The sequence below is a fragment of the Typopeltis vanoorti genome, chromosome 4, assembly GCF_054136105.1.
Source record: "Typopeltis vanoorti isolate ZY-2024b chromosome 4, IOZ_Tvanoo_1.0, whole genome shotgun sequence".
NCBI classification, from domain to species: domain Eukaryota; kingdom Metazoa; phylum Arthropoda; class Arachnida; order Uropygi; family Thelyphonidae; genus Typopeltis; species Typopeltis vanoorti.
In genome coordinates, this window is record NC_143552.1 from 45,669,992 (window position 1) to 45,690,560 (window position 20,569).

At 36.9% G+C, this 20,569-nt stretch overlaps 1 protein-coding gene across 2 annotated transcripts in view; it reads left to right on the forward strand.

Annotated features, from left to right (window-relative positions):
* The first annotated feature begins 478 nt into the window (after positions 1 to 478).
* Positions 479 to 20,569, forward strand: part of LOC150107275 (uncharacterized) — a 43,682-nt gene continuing 23,591 nt past the window's right edge. The window contains exons 1-3 of one of the 2 annotated variants that reach the window (XM_090391124.1): positions 479 to 620; positions 1,063 to 2,385; positions 8,606 to 8,693. In XM_090391124.1, coding sequence (XP_090247250.1) covers positions 1,219 to 2,385; positions 8,606 to 8,693 — 1,255 coding nt within the window. In that variant the 5' untranslated portion in view covers positions 479 to 620; positions 1,063 to 1,218. The remainder of the gene's footprint in view (positions 621 to 1,062; positions 2,386 to 8,605; positions 8,694 to 20,569) is intronic. The other variant, XM_090391125.1, reaches the window with a different exon arrangement.

Consider the following 20,569-nt stretch of genomic DNA (forward strand, 5'->3'; position numbering starts at 1 on the left):
ATTTGCCTCCATAGCACAATTGGAAGAACGACAGTATGTTGCACCCTTTGATTGGAAAAGGCCTAAGTTCGATTCTCATCGTAATGGGAGGAATCTTTATATGGACTTTTCAATCGAAGGTGAGTTAGTCGATCTCGTACTGAAGTACCAGGGTTTTTTGCTCCCAGAAACTTGGGTTTTTCATCCTGTATACAGACAAATCAGCCTTTCAGAACACGCAATTTACAGACAAAAAATACTAGTTGTGGTGGTGGGCGGTAGATGGCATTAATGTTAATGACTGGTAGTAGAGGTTCGGTGTAGTGGTGGAGACAAAGAGTTGTACAGTAGGTGTCCTCCTGCGATGAGTCTTCAGACTCCTTGGAGGATTCCATGAATAATAATAATTATTATTATTAATAAATATTTTTTTAAGTTTAAAATGTAATTATACGTTTATTTTACAAAAAAGTCGTGTAAATGATTTTTTATGAAGTTTCAGATATGACTTATGGACTTGTTGGAATATCTCCAAACTCTAATCCATATATCACATAAAGAAGTCTGCTGATCAAGTTTAAAATGTACTGAATTAGACCAGGGAGGGGATCTCCAAACTTCTTTGACAGGTGGACCAGTAGGTAAGTTTTTTTTTTTTTTTTAATTTTAGCAGGCAGAATTCTAATTAGAATAGAAACTAGTAAATTTGTAAAAGTATGCAGAACCTCAGATAAAAAAAAAAAAAAGGGATTAAATACTTCTGCTCTGCACTTAATCTTGTTTCTTTAAATTTATATTGAAAATTTATTTAAACATATTATTATTTCTTATTGGGAAAGTCTAAAGGATTTTGAGTGCTGTATGTAGCCAGTAGTCTCTTACTGTTGTGCCAGATGAAAATCCAGTCTACTAAACTTGTAGCTCACTCACATCTTCTCTGTTTACTATAATTTTACTCATATGATTATTATAAATTCTATAAAAAAGAAAAGGTTACTGCCTTTAATTAATTATTATTTACTTGAAATGTTAACTACTTGGCTATCTAATTATCATACAGCTACTTTTTTTTTTCTTTTTCAGGGTTTACAAATTCAGATAATGAATGTTATGATCTTCAGGATATTACAATACATGCAATTAAGCTGAATCACACGAAAACTGCTCTTCAAATAAACTATTTTTTTCAGAATGAACGGAACAGTTGGATTTCATTAACACTGCATTTAGTCTAATTCTATGGAGAAAGTGGATACATCCAATGATTATGCAGTTTTTATTGGAACATCACATATAACTAATACTCTTCAAACCACTTGTTCCTCTTTTGATGGTGGTGCTTCTGTTTTCTGCATTCCAAGTATAAATCAGATTGTAATACCTAATCTTAAGACTAGTATTCATTATATTGTTTCATCAGAAACCAATAATTCTCTGTCTGTTATAAACACTGAGGTGCCAAAAGCTGTAACCTGTACTGAAGATAGTGGTTTTGAAGCCCGATATAACAAAGGCACGGAGCTTAGTTCTCCTTCTTGCAAAGAAGATAAATTGTCCCAGAGAAATGACTTTGTATTAGCTGGTCATGTTACTAGTCCAACTCAGTTTTTTAATCTTCCAGAACATAATCAAAAGAGTCCAAACCCAAAAGATGATGGTACTCTTTTAGAGATTGATACAGAAAGAACTGATGAAAGTTTCAGCATACCTTCATCAAGATTTTGTGACTCTCCACTGTCCCATAATTTGAAGAAGGATCTTACTTTGATTTCTGAAAATAACATTCATATTACAGAGGAAATATCTTCAAAGTCTTCATGCTTTTCTGATAATTCAGAAATATCTAATGAGTTATTTTCTTCCACATCGACCTTTCTTGAGGATCACCAGTCTCTCTCTGAACTTGTGCATGCTTCTAACCAAACGAGAAGGCTAAATTATAGAAACTGTGAATGCATTGCTCTTCCTAAGGATGAAAAGCAGCAGGAAGAAAAAAAAAGTTGTTTAGAGAAATCCTTGCAGTATAATTTTATGAATCCAACTTCAAAGGAAATTTTAATTACTCACATTCCAGATGCTGATTTTGAACATAAGAACTTGAAAGGAATTGAATCTCCAGTAATAGTGCGTACAGAAAGGCACCCACAACATTTAATTGGCTTAGACAATAAGTCAGAGAAATCACTTCATTGTGCTACTCTCTCCATTGTGCCAACTTGTTTTTCAGATTCACCTAGCAACCTAACTTGCCCAGATGCTTTCAGTGAAGGAAGCACAAAGTGTAATATCCCACTTAATCTTCCTGTGACTGCTATGGATGTTGGTTTCTTTTCTCTTTTACCTTTAGAATCCTTAGTTTTGGATAACATGACTCTTCTTCCTCAAATACCATCTATAAAATTTCAGGTAAGGATTTTGATATGCCTACTGTTCACACTTTATATACTGCACATATTCCACTGTATTGTCATGTACAAGTACACAGAAGAGACATCTGGTTTGAAAACCTCTTTTTTTTTTTTGTTTGTACTGTAATAAAACTAGTAAAATTCTGACAAAAGAAACATGTAGAGTGAAATTTCAGGTCTCTTTTATCTCTGACATTTATCCCTGGCATTTGGTTTCATTATGTGTGCTAATGATGCAACTAATAGTCACTCCTCTCATTTTCTAAATTGCATTTTGTCCTTTATAGAATAATAGCAAAGGAAATCTGGATAGTTGCCTAGGACTTTCTGCCTAAAAATTCAAAGTGAGGGGGGGGGAAGAAATGTTTATAGTGAGTTTTAAAAGGATTAACACAAAGTAATCTCATCACATCCCCAACATGTTAGATCTAGTGTGATAGGCCAAATTACTGCTGGTGCAACTAATAGGCACTCCTCTCTTCTTTTAAACTGCTTTTGTCCTACATGGAATAACAGAAAAGATGGTTGCCTAGGACTTTCTGCCTAAAGTTGTAAGATATTTAGTTAAAATAAAATGTTATTGTGGAGGCAGGGGAGAAATGTCTGCAGCAAGTTTGGAAAGGATTAGCAAAAAGAAGTAATCTCATCTCATTCCTAACATGTTAGGAACATGATGAAATAGCATCAAAAACCGACAGGACAAGTTTCTTTTCCTCCTCCTTTATCCCTGCTACTGTTGTATTGTGGAACAATGTTTCCACTTATCTGTTTCCCAAGGAATACAATATATAGGCTTTTAAATCAAATGTAAACAAGTTTCTCTTTTCCCAACCCATTACCCATACATGGTACTAATATACTACAGGTTGATTGACCACCCTCTCATGTATGGGCTCAACAATATCATCCCGAAGGATGATTTAAATAAATTGACATTGTGGGCAAAGGATAATGATTGTTAATTTAATGTTGCAAAATGTAAGGTTATGTAATGTAATTAATGTAATTAATATAATTAATGTAATGTAATGTAAGGTAATGTAAGAGACAAGTGACCATTTTGGGGTTGAAAAGGTTACATACTATGTATCACATACCTTGATGGTACTGAATTGCAGGAAATTGATGAGGCAAGAAACTTGGGAGTAACTGTGCAGAGAGTTGAAGTTCAGAGAATATATTGCAAAAGCAGGTGAAATAGTTCAAAGGATTACTTGAATGTCGAAACACTAAGTAGAGATAGGGAGTTTATTATCCCTCTTTATAAGATTATGATTTGACTACATCTTGACTACTGTGCCACAGATATGGTCATCTGGGTTTCTTGAGGATCAGGTGGTGGAGAGGATTCAGAGACAAGTGACCAAGCTTGTGACAGGTCTGTGGAATGCTTCTTATGATGATATACTGAAAGGCATGTGGGTTTCAGAGTTTAGTTGACAGGTGGAGGAGAGAGGGAGGGACATGATAGAAACTTATTAAAGGGGTTCTATAAGATTGACACAAAAGAAAATTTAATACATGAGGAGTAACAGATGAACAATGGGTTATTTCTTGCAGTTGTGTAAGTGCATGGTTAGTAAGGGCGCACAGAATAGACTTTTTGCTTGGAGAGTGGTGAATGAGTGAAATGGATTTCCAGAATTAGTATACTTGAGTGCCTCGATAGTGAATGGGTTTAAGGAGAGGTATGATAGGTGTTGTGTGTATAAAGGTTAGTATGGGTTTCCTGCAATGAGTCGTTTAACTCCATGATGATAATATTAAATGGCCATAGTGATTATTTTATGTTGAAAAGTAAATGGTTTTTGTTTGTTTGTTTTGTTTTTGTAATGACTTGAAAGAAGATAACATTAGTTTTGAGAATTGATAGGATATAGCAAAACTTTTTTGGTAACGCTGCTTTTTGGTCATTGAGTTGTGTATTGGTTCTTATTGCTAAAATTCATAGTTTTTTTTTTAAATTCATTATTAGTTTTCTTCATGTTTTATTTCAGCTATTTTATATAATTTGCATTCTCACTTATTCTTCACCTTCAACATTTTTTTCAAAATTTCATGCTATTTCGGCTCACTTAACAAGCCTGTGCCAAATAATGTACAAACTCTGCCTTTAAAAAATACATTAATTTTTTACATACAAATTAATGGAGGCAGCTCCGTTACCTAAAATTTTGCTATTTCTTGTTGATTATCTAGGTGCTACATGGGAATTTCAGAAAATCCAAAATATTAATTACTTTTCAGATTTTCTATACAATTATACTGTTCACAAATACTAGTTTCCCCACATGAAACCTAAATGTCATATATATATATATATATATATATATATATATATATTGACCAGTTTGGATAAATGTGCCTGCCTGATGTGGAAAGGACATAGTATACAATCAGAAAAGTTTCCATCTGATGCATAAGATGAGAATTTGTTAACATTACTTTGTTATAGGGGTGCTTAAGGGTCAAAGCTGTATAACTGAGAGGAGACCTCCACATAGCTTTAAAGGAATGCGGAGAACCGACCAGGGCTTCTGACCTAATGTCCAATCCTCACCTTCTCGTGGTGCACCCTGTTGGGTATCTACTTTGATACTGAACGAATGAGGATGGGCTGGCAATTTGGGATTTAGCCGACCAAATTGTATTCTTATTGGTTAAACCAAAATAAAAAATGATGGTACAACATGACAAAATTTCATGCCGGCTGGGGCGTCGCCCGGTTAAACAAGGCCCCCGTTGTTTTCGCCAGGGAACCAGGGCGAACAGCGAAAAGTCAGCTACTGGAACAAATCTGAAAACAAACCCCAACTCAACATCACCAGAGTTAAAGATCGGTACTATCAACGTAAGAAGCCTGAATGGCAAAGAAATGGAGCTAGCTGAGGAATTAGATAAGTAACAGATCGACATAATAGGGGTGACTGAAACAAAAAAGACCAAAACTGGTGAGATCTTTCTGAGCAATAAATACAAAATGTTATATTCAGGCAATGACAATCAAGGAAAAGAAGGAGTAGCCATAGTATTCAACACAAAATACGAGGCTAATCTTCTTGAATGGCAGTCAGTCTCAAGTAGAGTAATGTGGGCAAATATGAGAATGGGGAACTGGACAATGAGACTTATTTGTGCCTATGGTCCCACAGAAGGTTCTACTAAGGTAGAAGTGGAGGAATTTTTTGAGGCTTTAGAAAAAGCAACTGACACAATGAAAAAGGAAAAGTTGGTCCTTGTTGGGGATCTAAATAGCAGAGTAGAAAATGATTGTGAGACATACAAAAATATTTTGGGAAAATTTGGAGAAAAGAGCAAAGCTAATAATAATGGCAAATATCTGTTGGATTTCTGCTCAGGACATGGACTGGTTATTACTAACACCATGTTCCAACATAAAAATGTGCACAAATTCACATGGAGAGAAGAGGCTAGGAATAAGAAAAGTCTCATTGACTATGTTATTGTTGATAGTGATGTTTTCTCCCTGGTGCAGAACACCAGAGTGTACAGAGGATTTGAAATTGGAAGTGATCACTATTTAGTCTTGAGCAGGATAAAATTGAATTTCATATTGAAAAGAATAACATGTAAGAAAGTTTTAAAGCGAATAAAAGTTGAGCAGCTCTCAGATGTGAACTGTAGACTAAAATACAGAAATATTATTGAAAAGAAAATGAAAGTGTTTGAGAACAGGAATCAAACCTTGGAGATTCAGTGGCAAACTCTGAAGGAAACATTGATTGATTCTGCCAGAGAGGCATGTGGTGAGGTTGTGTGCAAGGATAAAAAAATCAGAACTCCCTGGTGGACACAGGAAGTTAACGAGGCAGTGAAGGAAAAGAAGAAAGCATATAAAAAGTTCGTGGCAAATAAGTCAGCTTTTACTCTTACAGAATACAGAGACAAATGTAAGAAAACTAAACAGTGTGTAAAACTAGCTAAACAAAAGTCATGGGAGGACTTTGGCAAGAATATAGAAAATAAATATCAAGAAGGTGGCAAAATATTCTGGAGGTTGTTGAAGAAGCTTAGGAATGGAGGAAAGAGTGCTGTAAAAGGAATTAGAGATGATAAAGGTGAAATGAAAATAGGAGAAAAAGATATCCTTGAAGTATGGAGTAATTACTTTGAAAAACTGCTAAATGAAACAAGCAGTGATGACAGCACAGTGATAAAAAACACTGACCAGGCATGCAGTCAGGAATACATATCCATACTTGAAGTAGAAAAAGCCATCAAAGGCTTGAAATGTGGAAAGGCAGCAGGAGTAGATGATATTCGACCAGAAATGCTGAAGTATGGTGGTATAAAAGTCTTACAGTGGCTGCACTGCATAGTTCAGAAAGCCTGGACAGAGGGACGAATTCCCGATGATTGGAGTAGAGCTCTCATAGTACCCATATATAAAAAGGGAAATAAAACTGAATGTGAGAATTACAGAGGTATTTCCCTACTGAGTGTTCCTGGCAAGATCTATGCAAGTATACTTGAGAAACGGTTGAGAAGAATTGTGGAAGAAAAGCTTGGTAAAGAACAAGCTGGATTCAGGCCAAATAGAGGCTGTCAGGATCAGATCTTCACTTTACGACAAATAGTCGAGAAAACATGGGAATATAACAAAGATCTGTATTTAAGTTTTGTTGATTTGGAAAAGGCATATGACAAGGTGCCAAGAGAGAAGCTATTCAATATGCTGCAGTTATATGGTGTCAATGGGGCATTATATCAAGCAATACTTAGTCTTTATTTGAGTTGTGAGTCAGCAGTTAGAATCGAAGGAAGTACAGGAAGATGGTTTAATGTTAAATCTGGTTTGAGACATGGATGTACATTATCCCCTCTGTTATTCATTATCTATATGGATCACATTATGAAGGAATGTGGTATTAAACCTGATATCAAAATTGGAGATGTTAATGTCAGCTCTTTGCTTTATGCGGATGATGTTATACTTCTAAATAAATCCGCTACAAGTCTGCAAGATTCTCTGACTAAATTGAATAGCTGTTGTAATAGATATGGTATGAAGGTCAGTAATAAAAAGACAAAGACAATGATAATAGGCAGAATCATTGAAAATGTCAACTGTGTTGTGAATGGAGAACCTGTGGAACAAGTAAAACATTTCAGCTACTTAGGCACAATTTTTACTGAAGATGGTAAACTAAATATAGAAATAGACAACAGAATCAGCAAAGCTGGTATCGTGGGAAGTCAATTGAATAAATTCATATGGAATAAGAAAGAAATTAGTCGGAACACTAAATTAGCTGTATACAAGACAGTGTTCAAACCAATTTTAACTTATGGATCTGAGAGCTGGGTCAGAAGTAAAACACTTGACCAAAGACTAGAGACCACAGATATGAGAGTCCTGAGAAAGATTAGAGGCGTGAACAGATGGCATCAATGGCAATATCATATTAAAAATGAGGATATTAGGAAAGAACTTGACATTGTCAGCATCCAGGAATGCGTTAGCAGAGCTAATCTCAGATGGTATGGTCACTTAAATAGAATGGGAGAGGAAAGATTAGCAAAACAAGTGTTCTCTGCCAGGTTGGCAGGAAAACGACCCAGAGGAAGACCAAGATATAGGTGGATTGATATGGTACAAAGTGCCTTAGACGATAGAAATATAAGATCTGATAATGTTGGAGTCTTGACAAGTAACAGACTGATTTGGAGGAAAATTGTAGATAGGAAGTTAGTAATGATGTAATTTTTTCATATAGTACTGTCATATCCTGTACACCCCTTGAGGGTACATGGCAGGAATTTGATGATGATGATGATACTTTGTTATATCCAGTCTTACATAGATTTAAAGGAAGTTTGTACAACAACCATGTAAAGGATCATTACACAAGTTTTCTTAATTAATTTCATTAGAGAGTGATCTGTTTAACAGCAAAGTACTTTATATTTGATTATCTAAATCTAAAGTTACTGAAGCATGAATCAAAAAGCTAAAATTTCTACTAATACTGCTGACGTAATATAATAGTGTTTTGCACTTCCATATGAATTAAATTTATGGTTAAAATAATTTAGAATATCAACCTTTCTTTTCGTGATATTAAAAATGTAAATTTGTTTAAGTCAATTCAAATTAATAAAATAATAAATTTTTTACTTCGGGAGCCTCCCCACGTAAAATGCTCTTGGAATATTTTTATATTCAGCATAATTATAGATACATACATTATTTTTAGGTAATACAAGAGGATGGCAGCATTAAATGTGTTAGTGTAAAACCCATATGTCGAAGTGAAGTAATTGAGACCAAGGAAGTATTAACAGGTAAAAAAAAATCAAGTATATATTAAATTTTTTTCTATGAAATATTTCAGTTGAATATTGTTATTTTTCTCATTAATTAATGGCTGTAATTAGATACATTCATTCACTCTCTCTCTCTCTCTCTCATGTGTGCATATGTTAAAGAGAGTAAAAAGAAGATGCGAATTAAGTTTTATTTCAACAAACAATCCTGCTTACAAAACAAGTACAATAATGTGGGAAGTTTTCGGTATTGAGACCACATTATAATATAAATAAGGAGTTTATTAAAAATAAGCAATTAAAACCTGACAAGTTTCGTACGTTGTAAGACTTACATCATCAGGGGGTAGTATTACATGAAAGTTTTACACAACAAAAGCCTTTTTAACAATTAATTACACATATTAGATGCTTTTGATAACTTCACAACTGTTAAACATAATTGAAAAACCAGAATGCGAATGATAATTTGTTACTGTATGCATGTTGGAATATTGCTAGTTGTTGCTATCATGTTCTGTGGTATCATGTGTGCTTTATCCTAGGTCCGTGCAAGTTAAATTTTTAATGAAAGCAGACCATACTTGATGTAAAATTAAGCCTTGATTTTTATTGCATTGTGTAAGGATCCTAAGCATTTGTGAAGCCTCTTTAAATTTTCTTGTAAAACAGTTATTATCAGTATATGACATTTTTGTTTGCTTCCAGAGTACTTGATGGCCAGTGGTGGTTGTGTGGAATGCCAGGCCTGATTTATGCTCTCTTTTTTGTTTGATGTCTTTTACGTGTTCAGACATGCGGATTAAATCCTGAAACTTGTTGGGTTCTAATTGCCAAAGAAATTAGTGCACCATGAAGGAAGCATAGGATTCAACTGAAATTTTATTGGTGTAATGATACAGTTGAGTGATGCACATGATGGCAAAAACAGAGTCTGAAGGACAATTACAAAGGGATCTCTGGTATGCAATCCAGTCATCATCAATAGCACGTTGCACCGCCTCGTGCAGCATTACATGCTGCAATACGGTCCGGCATGGTGGCAAACAGATGCCTGATGTTGCCCTGCGGCAGACTGGCCCACACGTGTTGGAAGCTGTGCTCCAAATTGCAGATATTGCAGCACGGCGGGAGCTGGCATTTCAGCTGCTCCCAAACATGCTCGATAGGAGAGCAGGCAGGCCATAGAAGTCATCCACATACCGCTGCCCCCCATCAATGTGCCACGTACCACTACAAGGGGTGATCGGCTATTGTAGGCTATGGCTCCCCAGACCATAATAACTGCAGTGCGGAAGGTGTGGCACTTGATAGCGAGGTCGGGATTGTATCCTTGACCAGGGGTCCTCCATACCCAGACATGATGATCATCTGTCCTCAAGACGAAGTGGCATTCATTGCTGAAGACCACACGTCGCCAGTCTGTGGTGTTTACTGGCGACTTGTGGTGTTCCATGTCGCTCTCGCCTGGCACCACTGCAAACGGAGTCGGCGATATTGCGGTGTTAATGGGAGCACACATAAGGGGCACTGGGATCGTAGATTCGCCTCCGTGAGGCATTGGGAAATGTGGCAGTGCCGGAACGTGTCCACAGCTCCCAACACTGTCAGATGGTATGGTCAGAACGGTTCGTGTGCACGCCTATACGGCGTGCCGACCACCCTCTGGTTTTCAGGCCGATGATCATGCCTCTGTCAAAGTCCGTAAGTTGCTTAAATCGATGTCTCTGGCATCTTCCCAGCATTATTGTCACTGTACTCTAGCTTACATCGGCTGGTGCTTTTCGCATTAATCGGCTATCGACTACACGCCAGCTCGTGCTTGCAGCGCCACTGCAGGGTGTGTGGGCATGCGCAATCGCACCAAACTTGGATCATTTGCATATCACCCTGCACTCTAGCTATTTGCTTAGTTTTGTTGTTGCACCATGTTTTCTTCCAGGTGCGCTAATTTCTTTGTCCGTGTGTGTATATATTATAATGTGTGTATATGTTATAATGTAGTCTCAATACTGAAAACTTCCCACAGAATTGGTTAATCACAGAAACCTACGTGTGCATCAAGTACAATAATAATAATACTGGGGGGGGGGTATGCCCCCCCCCATGTTCCAGACTGGTAGGCTGGTTCTCCTTGAATTCTGATGGCTCGAATTTTGAAGATTCAACACTCATGCTACCCTGAGTGTCCAGTCTTCGGGGGGGGGGGGGGGGGGGGGGGGGGGAGGGGGGGGGGCTGGCACTCATCCCTCCCGAGTTCCAGACTGATAAGCCGGTTCTCCTTAAATTCTGATGACTCGAATTTTGAAGACTTGAAAGGGGGGGTTTCTTCCCCCTGGCACCTACAGCGCCCAATCCCCCAAGTGCTGGACTCGTAAGCCAGTTCTCCTTGAATTCTGATGACTCGAATTTTGAAGACTCGACACTCAGGGTAGTCTCTGAGTTTCAAAACGTGACATAAAAAGGCTTATCATTTTATATATATAGGGTAGATATAAATAATATATATAATATACTATACAATAATATATATATAAAACTGGTGAGGATAAATTAGCTTCTTGAGCAGAAAAAAATGCCTCGTTTTTTAAAACTGAGGAAACTGTTGATGTGATGGAAGTTTTTTCGCTTGGCTATGTTACTAATTATATATTGAGTTTTTATCCTTTATCCAAGTATAAGCAAAAAATGTTTGCACCTGAAGTACTGAATAAGAATTTGGCAATAAGGACTGATGAAGAAACTCAGGAGTATGAGGAGAGGGTTCTAGAGCTGTTGCACAAACTGAATAAGAATTTGGTAATAAGGCCTGATATCCCATCTGATATTCAGGATATCCCATCCTGATATTCAGCTTAACTAGCTATTCCTTTGACCAGACTATATGATTTGAATCTCAGCACAGGGAAGATTCCACAGGAGTGGAAAGAATTTATGGTAAATCCATTACACAAGGGTGGTGCAAAGAGTGATGTATTCAATTATTGACTTATTAGTACCCCTGGATTGGTGGTAAGATTTCGGAAAAGTTGGTTAGGGCTCACATACAGAAATGAATTGACAGGGAATCTATACTTTATATGAAGAGCATGGGTTTACTAAGGGAAAGGTTGTATTTGAGCAACTTGCTCACATTCTATAATAATGTTACTGTTGCATTAGACAAGGGGAATGGATACGTTGAATAGACATGATACTTTTAAATTTTGCTAAGGCTCTTGACAGAATACTGCATTGAAGATTGTTGCATAAATTGGAGAATATGGAATTGGATTATGGACTATCAGCATGGATAAGAGGATGGCTGACTGACAGATATCAAAAAGTAGTATGGCGATGGGTGGGGGGGGGTGAAGGTCTGCAAGATTTAAGGTAAATAGTGGTGTGTCTCTAGGATCAGTTCTTGGTCCATTGGTTTTCAATATATAAATTAATAACATTGGTAAGGATTAGACATGAGACATAGTTGTTTGCTGATGATGCAAAGATAGGCAGAGTAATCAAGAATGTGGCTGATATGCAGTATTTACAGAATGATTTGAATAGGCTGGAATTGTGGGCATGTGAAAATGGTTATCAGTTCAATGTTAGTAAATGTAAAGCCATGCACATTGGTGTAATTCGATATCCATTGTTATATTATATTAGTGGAATTATGCTAGGAGAAACTCGTCAGGTTAGAGACTTGAAGTTTTAGTGGATAGGAAGGTGAAGTTCAAGGATCAATAGCAAAAATTGCAAATACAACTCAGAGAATAATTGCAATGCTGAAATGAACTTTAACATTTAAAGATAAAGAAGTCATTTTGCCTCTTTACAAGGCTTTAATAAGACTTCACTTGGATTATTGTGCACAGGTCTGGTCTCTTGGTTTCTGTGGTGATTCTGATACAGTGCAGAGTGTTAACAATGATATCAGGATTGTGGAATACTGATTATGAAGACAGACTGAGAATTTGTAGACTGCACACTAGCAAACAGGAGAAAGAGGGATAATATGATTGAGACTTACATACTTCTGAAAGGGTCATACAGGTTACCAACAGATGAGATTTTTCATTTTATGGAGGGTGGGGGAAAGGATGAGAGGGTATCCTTGGAAGTTGAAAATTAATGCATAAGGAAGGGAAGAGTTCTAGATTTTTTTCTCATAGAGTAGTGCGTGATTGGAATGGATTGCCATTGGATGTTGTGTGTGTGCAAGTAGCATGAATGAATTCAAGAACAGATATGACAGCTGGTGCAAATAGTGTGGTGTCTCTTGATGAGCTCCTGACTCCCTGAAGGCCTCTCTTAATAATAACAATAGAGCATTTCTGGTTGAATATCATTTATGTGTTTTAGGTTTCGTGTTTTTTTTTCTATCTCAAATATTGATATTTACCACTGATTGCATTCCTCTTAAATATTTGCTACTAGTGTAGTGTCACTGCTCATTTCATTTAAGAATCTCAAAAGAAATACTCCAAAAAAGAATATCTTTGTCCTCAGTTTTAATGTTATCTTTATGAACCAGATTTTTCTGTCATAGAGTGGTGCATGATTGGAATAGATTGTCATTGGACGTGTCTAGTGCAGGTAGTGTGAATGAATTCAAGCACAGGTAATATGTGATCTTCATTTCTCTTGAATATTTGCTACTAGTGTTGTTCACTGCTCATTTCATTTAAGAATCTCAAAAGAAATACTCAAAACATTAAGAATATCTTTTTGTCCTCAGTTTTAACGTTTTCTTTATGAAGAGGGTGAGAGCTAGATTTTTGGTACGTGATTGGAATGGCATTGGATGTGGCGAGTGCAGGTAGTGTGAATGAATTCAAAAATAGTTAATATGTGATCTCCTTTGATGACTCCCAAGAGGCCTCTGTAAATATTATTTTTTTTTTTAATCATTCAAAATTTTTTTATTGTTTATACATACTGTTTACTATGTATACATATGCACACATACAGGGTGGTTCAAAATTCCACGTACAAACTTTGAGGGGAGGTAGAGAACATCAAAATCAACCATATTCACATAGGAAAGCATGATTGGAAATGCCACCTGAAAGTGATAGGTGGCGCTGTTCGCCAGCGCTCCAGGTGAGCAATTGGGTCTTCCTCATTCAAGCTTTTGACATCGTATGAAGAACATGCGTCGTTTTACGAACGCTGAGATGGCAGGCATGCACCTTGTTTACGGGTTAGCTGACGGTAATGGATGGGCTGCTGTATGAATGTATCGCGAAAGGTACCCAAACAGACGTGTTCCGCATCACCAAATGTTTGCGCATTTGCATCAGAATTTGTGTGACTATGGATCATTCAGGGATCGCAGGCATGATAGTGGACGGCCACGATCTACGCGAAATCCCGCCATGGAAGAAAAGGTGTTGCATGCGATGGACAATAATCCAGAGACAAACACGTGCTGTTGTCTCTGCTATAGGAGTATCTCGATCCAGTGTATTGCGTGTTTTGCACTCTGAGTCCTTATATCCATTTCATCTGCAATGGGTCCGGTTATTGATAGCTGAAGATTATCCTTGACGTGTGGAATTCGCGCAGTGGTTTCTGCAGGAAAGTGCTATAGACCCGGATTTTCCAACTTGTGTTTTGTTCACGGATGAAGCTTCATTTACCCGCGAAGGGGTTTTCAATCAATCACCACAATGCTCATGTGGGCCCATGAGAACCCACACGCTGTGCGATCACATGCTGCACAACAGCACTTCGCCATTAATGTATGGGCATGTATCGTCACTGACTGTTTAGTCAGCCCATACCTGTTACCACCCCGACTGGACTCCCAGAAGTATTGGACCCTTCTGGAAGAAGTTCTGCCAGATTTACTGAACAATGTTCTAATGACTGTGCGTCAGCAGATGTGGTTGCAACAAGACTGGGGCTCCAGCCCATTTTGGCATTTCTGTGCGTCAGTATTTGGACAGGTCCTTTGGGGCTCGATGGATTGGGCGTGGTGGATTCGTCGCATGGCTCCCACGCTCACCTGATTTGTCGAGCATTGATTTCTTTCTGTGGGGGACCCTTAAAGCCATGGTGTACGAAATGCCTTTTGCCTCTGACATGGACCTCGTGGCAAGAATCGTCATCGGCACTGCTAATATCCAGGAAACTCTAGGTATTTTCGAAAATGTATGGCAATCAATGTATTGTCAGTGTCAGGCATGCATCACTGCTGATGGTCGTAACTTTGAGCATCTGATGTGAAACCATATTATGTATCCAACTACTATTGAACTGTTCAGTTACACCTAATAAAGTTTTTTACACTATTTGCTGCCTTGTGTTATTTCTGTATCTTTGTATCACTCTTATACCTTCCAGTGGCGTTTCCAGTCATGCTTTCCTATGTGAATATGTCTGATTTTGAGGTTCTTTACCTTCCCTCAAAATTTGTACGTGGAATTTTGAACCACGCTCTATATACAAGTACATACATGGACATAGGTTATATGTATAATGGTAATATGGTATCATGTATAATTATCATCATCATCACGTGCATGGAGTAATGATATATACGTGTGTGTGTAGGTATATACGAAGGTGGTCTGAAAAGTTCTTGGCCTCAACCATCGATGCCAACAGTATTGGGAAGATTTTTTTTTCTAAATTAGTATATCTGTCATAAGCATCCATGTGAAATTACAAGTCATTCTATTAAGTAGTTTGTTTTATACAGCTCTCTGAAGCAAAAGTGTTGTGTGTATCCCCCTTGAAATGGATAAAATTCAGTATTGTGCGGTTATACAATTCTTTATAACAGAAGGTTTAATGCTAAAAGAAATTAATTCGAAGCTCACAAAAGTTTATGGGCACTCTTCTCCTTCACTTTCGACAATTAAGAAATGGGCTGCCGAGTTTAAACGTGGGCGTACCAGCCTTGAAGATGATCCACGTCAAGGTCGTCCAAAAAGTGTAACGACACCAGAAATCATTGATCAAGTGCACGATATGGTATTGGATGACTGGCGAGTCAAAGTACGTGAAATTGCTGAGACTATAGGCATTTCAAAAGATCATGTAGGATATATTTTGCATGAAGAATTGCAAATGAAAAAGCTTTGCACAAGATGGGTGCCGTGCTTACTAACAGCATATCAAAAATGCAGTCGCATGAAAATCTCTGAACAGTGCTGGGAGCATTTTAACAAGAATAAAACTGATTTTGTGCATCAATTTATTACTATGGATGACACTTGAATTCACCATTACACTTCAGAATCCAAACAACAGTCAAAACAGTGGACAGAAACCGGTTGTTCAGGCCAAAGACGACAGAGTCGGTTCTATCAGCAGGAAAGGTCATGGCATTGGTGTTTTGGGATGCTAAAGGCATTTTGTTTATTAATTATCTTGAAAAGGGTAAAACAATAACCGGGGAATATTATTCCAATCTTTTAACTAGACTAGATGAAAAAATTCGTGAGAAAAGACCTTTTTTGCAGAAGAAAAAAATCATCTTTCATCAGGACAATGCACCTGCCCACAAATGTATTTTGGCAATGAGAAAATTAAGGGATCTGCACTATGAATTGTTGAAACATCCGCCCTATTCCCCAGATTTGGCTCCCTCTGACTTCTATCTCTTTCCGAAACTAAAATTCTTCCTCGGTGGTCAGCGTTTTTCTTTGAATAAAGAGGTGATTGCAGCTATAGAGGTGTATTTTGCAGATCTTATTAAGAATCACTACAGGGATGGGTTAATGGTGCTGGAGCATTGCTGGAATAAATGTATTAATCTTAAGGGAGACTATGTTGAAAAATAATTTTGAAATTATAAATTCGTTTTTTCATTGTTAGGCTAGAACTTTTCAGACCACCCTCGTATATATATATACATATTTATACACACACACCACTAAAATATTAAAATTTCTGTTCACTAAGACATTTAGTACATTCCTTTTCTTTTTATAATATATATAATATATATATTTTTTAACTAACAAAAAGTATATTAATAATATTTACAATATATGTATGAGCATGAATGTATAGTACAGTCACATATATCCATATACATATAGTAGGTACAATAATCTTCGGAATATGTTTACCGTTTATTTTGTTTACGTCTTTCAACTCACTGTTTGGCTTACATGAAGATGTTTTAGATGCTATCAGAGTATATGATATATATAATTAGACTACTCCTTAATACAATTAATTATTGCTATTGTGCATAAAGCACTGATATATGTGCAATTAAGGTATTAGAATTATTACATTTCTTGCATACAATCAATGTGAAGACATTATCATCACATTCCTGCCATGTACCCTCACAAGGGGTGTACAAGATATGATAGTATTACATGAAAAATTACTAACTTCCTATCAACAATTTTCCTCCAAATCAATCTGTTATCTGTGAAGACTCCAACATTATTCTTTTCTTATATAAACTATTACACTTTTTTTTTATAATGTTAGTCAAGTTGCTTTTTATTTTATCGTAATACATGTTTCGCCAATTTTTTTCTATCGGCATCTTCAGGGAATACAAATTAGTAAGCTATATGAAGGTAACAGACTAGGTTATAACTGATGGTTCTAATTCATACAAAAATTAGTATTGTGCGAGACGATGCGCGTGTCTTGGGAACGTGATTTATTTGTTATGACTCATGATGTAATTGTCATGAAAGTTCATTTCTTTGATGCTTAATGATCTGATTAAAGCTTTCCAAATTTCTGGTAAGGTTAGACCTTGATTCTTGTTTAGGTTTTTAGTTGTACGGGCGACTGTAGCTGCTTCCTTGAAGGTTCTTGAATGGTAGTTATCTTTTATATAGGGCATAAGGCTCTTATCCCACTCAATGTGATGGTTGGTAGAGGCAAAGTGGCAAGAAAGGCCTGAAATGTCTTGTCTGTTGTTTCTGACATATCCTATGTGTTCTTTCTTTCTCATTTCAAAGCTTCTAGAGGTCTGACCTACGTAACTAATACCACATGAGCAAGGTATATTATATACTCCAGAGTACTTGTAGAATGGATGAGGGTCTTTCGGTGATCTTAAAATTTCCGAATAGTGTTGACTGGCTTGAATGCTACTCTGATATTATGTGGTTTTAGAAGGTTAGCCAATTTTTTGGAAATGCTGCTGACAAATGGAATAGTAATAATACTGATGTATTGGACGTCATCACGTTGTCTATGTGGTATATCAGTCAAGAGAATCTTGTTGTAGAGTCTTTTTGTATAACCATTTAAAGATAGCTCTCTGGATATTGTGGTTAATTCCGTTTGTAGGTCTTCTTGGTCTGTTGTGTACTGTATAGCTCTTTTCTTGAGCATATGGATAATGCTAAGTTTCTGAGCTGTATGATGAGACGAGTTGAAATGGAGGTAACGTCCAGTATTTGTAGGTTTTCTATACACAGATAGGTTGATGCTATTATTGGTTTGTTTCTTTATTAGGATGTCTAGGAATGTCAGTTTTCCATCTTTTTCGATTTCTAATGTGAATTTGATGGCATGGTGGAAACTATTGATTTGGTTGAGGTAATCCATTAGTTCTTCTTTTGTATGATCCCAAATGAGAAAGATATCATCAACATATCTATACCAAATTTTCGGTTTTGGAATGATCTGGGATAAGATTTTTTCCTCTAGATCTTCCATGAATAAGTCAGCACAAGGAGGAGAGAGGGAGCTACTCATGGCTAATCTGGTGAGTTGTTTGTAGACAGTTTTTTGCCAAATAAAATAGAAGTTAAACAGTGATTGAACAAAGTAGTGATGTTTCTTGGGAACAAGTTGTCTAAGATGTTGATGACTTCAACCACTGGAATGTTTGTAAACAGAGATGTAATGTCCAGGCTTGCTAGTATATCCTCTTCATAGATAGGGATGTTTTTTAATTTATCTATAAAACGTTGTGAGTTTTTAATATAAGTATCCGAGACGTGAATGTGTTGTTGTAAAATCTTTGCAAGGTACTTGGACAGTTGGTAAGTAGGAGAATAGATTCCATCAACTATTGGACGTAATGGTATACCTTCTTTATGAATTTTAGGAACGCCATACAATCTTGGAGTTAGTGGGCACATTGATTTTAACTTTCTAATTACTTCTATAGGCCAGTTAGTCATTCCACGTAATAGTTCATTGATGTCATTATGGTTTTTTAGGGTAGGATCTGTACTGAGAACTTCATAGACAGACATGTCAGATAATAGATTTTTAATTTTTTCTTCATAATCTTTAGTATTTAATATAACTGTATTATTGCCTTTGTCGGCTTTAAGTATGATGATGTCTTTATTATTCCTTAATTTGAGAAGCGTTCTTCTTTCCATTTAGTTAGAGTTGGTGTTAGGAGATCTTGACGGAGCTGAAAGGATTATGCTGCTTTTTAATCGTAAGTCATTAGCTACTGGAAGTGGTAGCAATGATCATACGAAAGAAGAACTAATGGATTACCTCAACCAAATCAATAGTTTCCACCATGCCATCAAATTCACATTAGAAATTGAAAAAGATGGAAAACTGCCATTCCTAGACATCCTAATAAAGAAACAAACCAATAATAGGATCAACCTATCTGTGTATAGAAAACCTACAAATACTGGATGTTACCTCCATTTCAACTCGTCTCATCATATAGCTCAGAAACTTAGCATTATCCATATCCTCAAGAAAAGAGCTATACAGTACACAACAGACCAAGATGACCTACAAACGGAATTAACTACAGTATCCAGAGAGCTATCTTTAAATGGTTATACAAAAAGACTCTACAACAAGATTCTCTTGACTAATATACCACATAGACAATGTGATGACGTCCAATACATCAGTACTATTACTATTCCATTTGTCAGCAGCATTTCCAAAAAATTGGCTAACCTTCTACCACATAATATCAGAGTAGCATTCAAGCCAGTCAACACTATTCGGAAATTTTTAAGATCACCGAAAGACCCTCATCCATTCTACAAGTACTCTGGAATATATAATATACCTTGCTCATGTGGTATTAGTTACGTAGGTCAGACCTCTAGAAGCTTTGAAACGAGAAAGAAAGAACACATAGGATATGTCAGAAACAACAGACAAGACATTTCAGGCCTTTCTTGCCACTTTGCCTCTACCAACCATCACATTGAGTGGGATAAGAGCCTTATGCCCTATATACAGGGTGTCCCAAAATTCACGCAAGATTTAAATTTAGCGCCATTTGTGTGGTAAAGTGTTGCCAGCGAGAAAAAAAAGACAGCGTGACAGCTGACAGTTCAGGGTTATTAAAAACTGACCCCACACAGCGAAGAGAGTTCATTGAATGGATTATGGAACAACAACAAGTGGATGCTTATTTTTCGAACAAAATCATCTTCAGTGATGAGGCTATTTTCATCTTGATGGCTTCGTTAATCGACAAAATTGTCGCATTTGGGGTTCAGAAAATCCACGAGTTATTGTTGAGAAACAAATGCATCCGCAACGTGTCACTGTTTGGTGCGGATTTTGGGCTGGAGGCATCATCGGTCCATTCTTCTTCGAAAATGCAGCTGGTAAGGCATTAACAGTTAATGGTGCTCGCTATCGTGACATGATAATCCAGTTTTTTGTGCCTAAATTGCAAGATATGGATGTGGACGACATGTGGTTTCAACAAGACGGTGCCACATGCCATACAGCCTGAGAAATAATTCAATTACTGCATCAGTCATTTCCTGGTCGTGTAATTTCCCGTTTTGGTGATCAGAATTGGCCGCCCAGATCATGTGACTTAACGCCATTGGACTTTTTTCTTTGGAGTTTTTTGAAGTCTAAGGTTTATGCCAACAAGCCCACGACCATCCATGCCTTGAAGGAGGAAATTGAGCGCTGTATCAATGAAATTCAGCCATATTTATGCAAAACGGTCATGGAAAATTTCG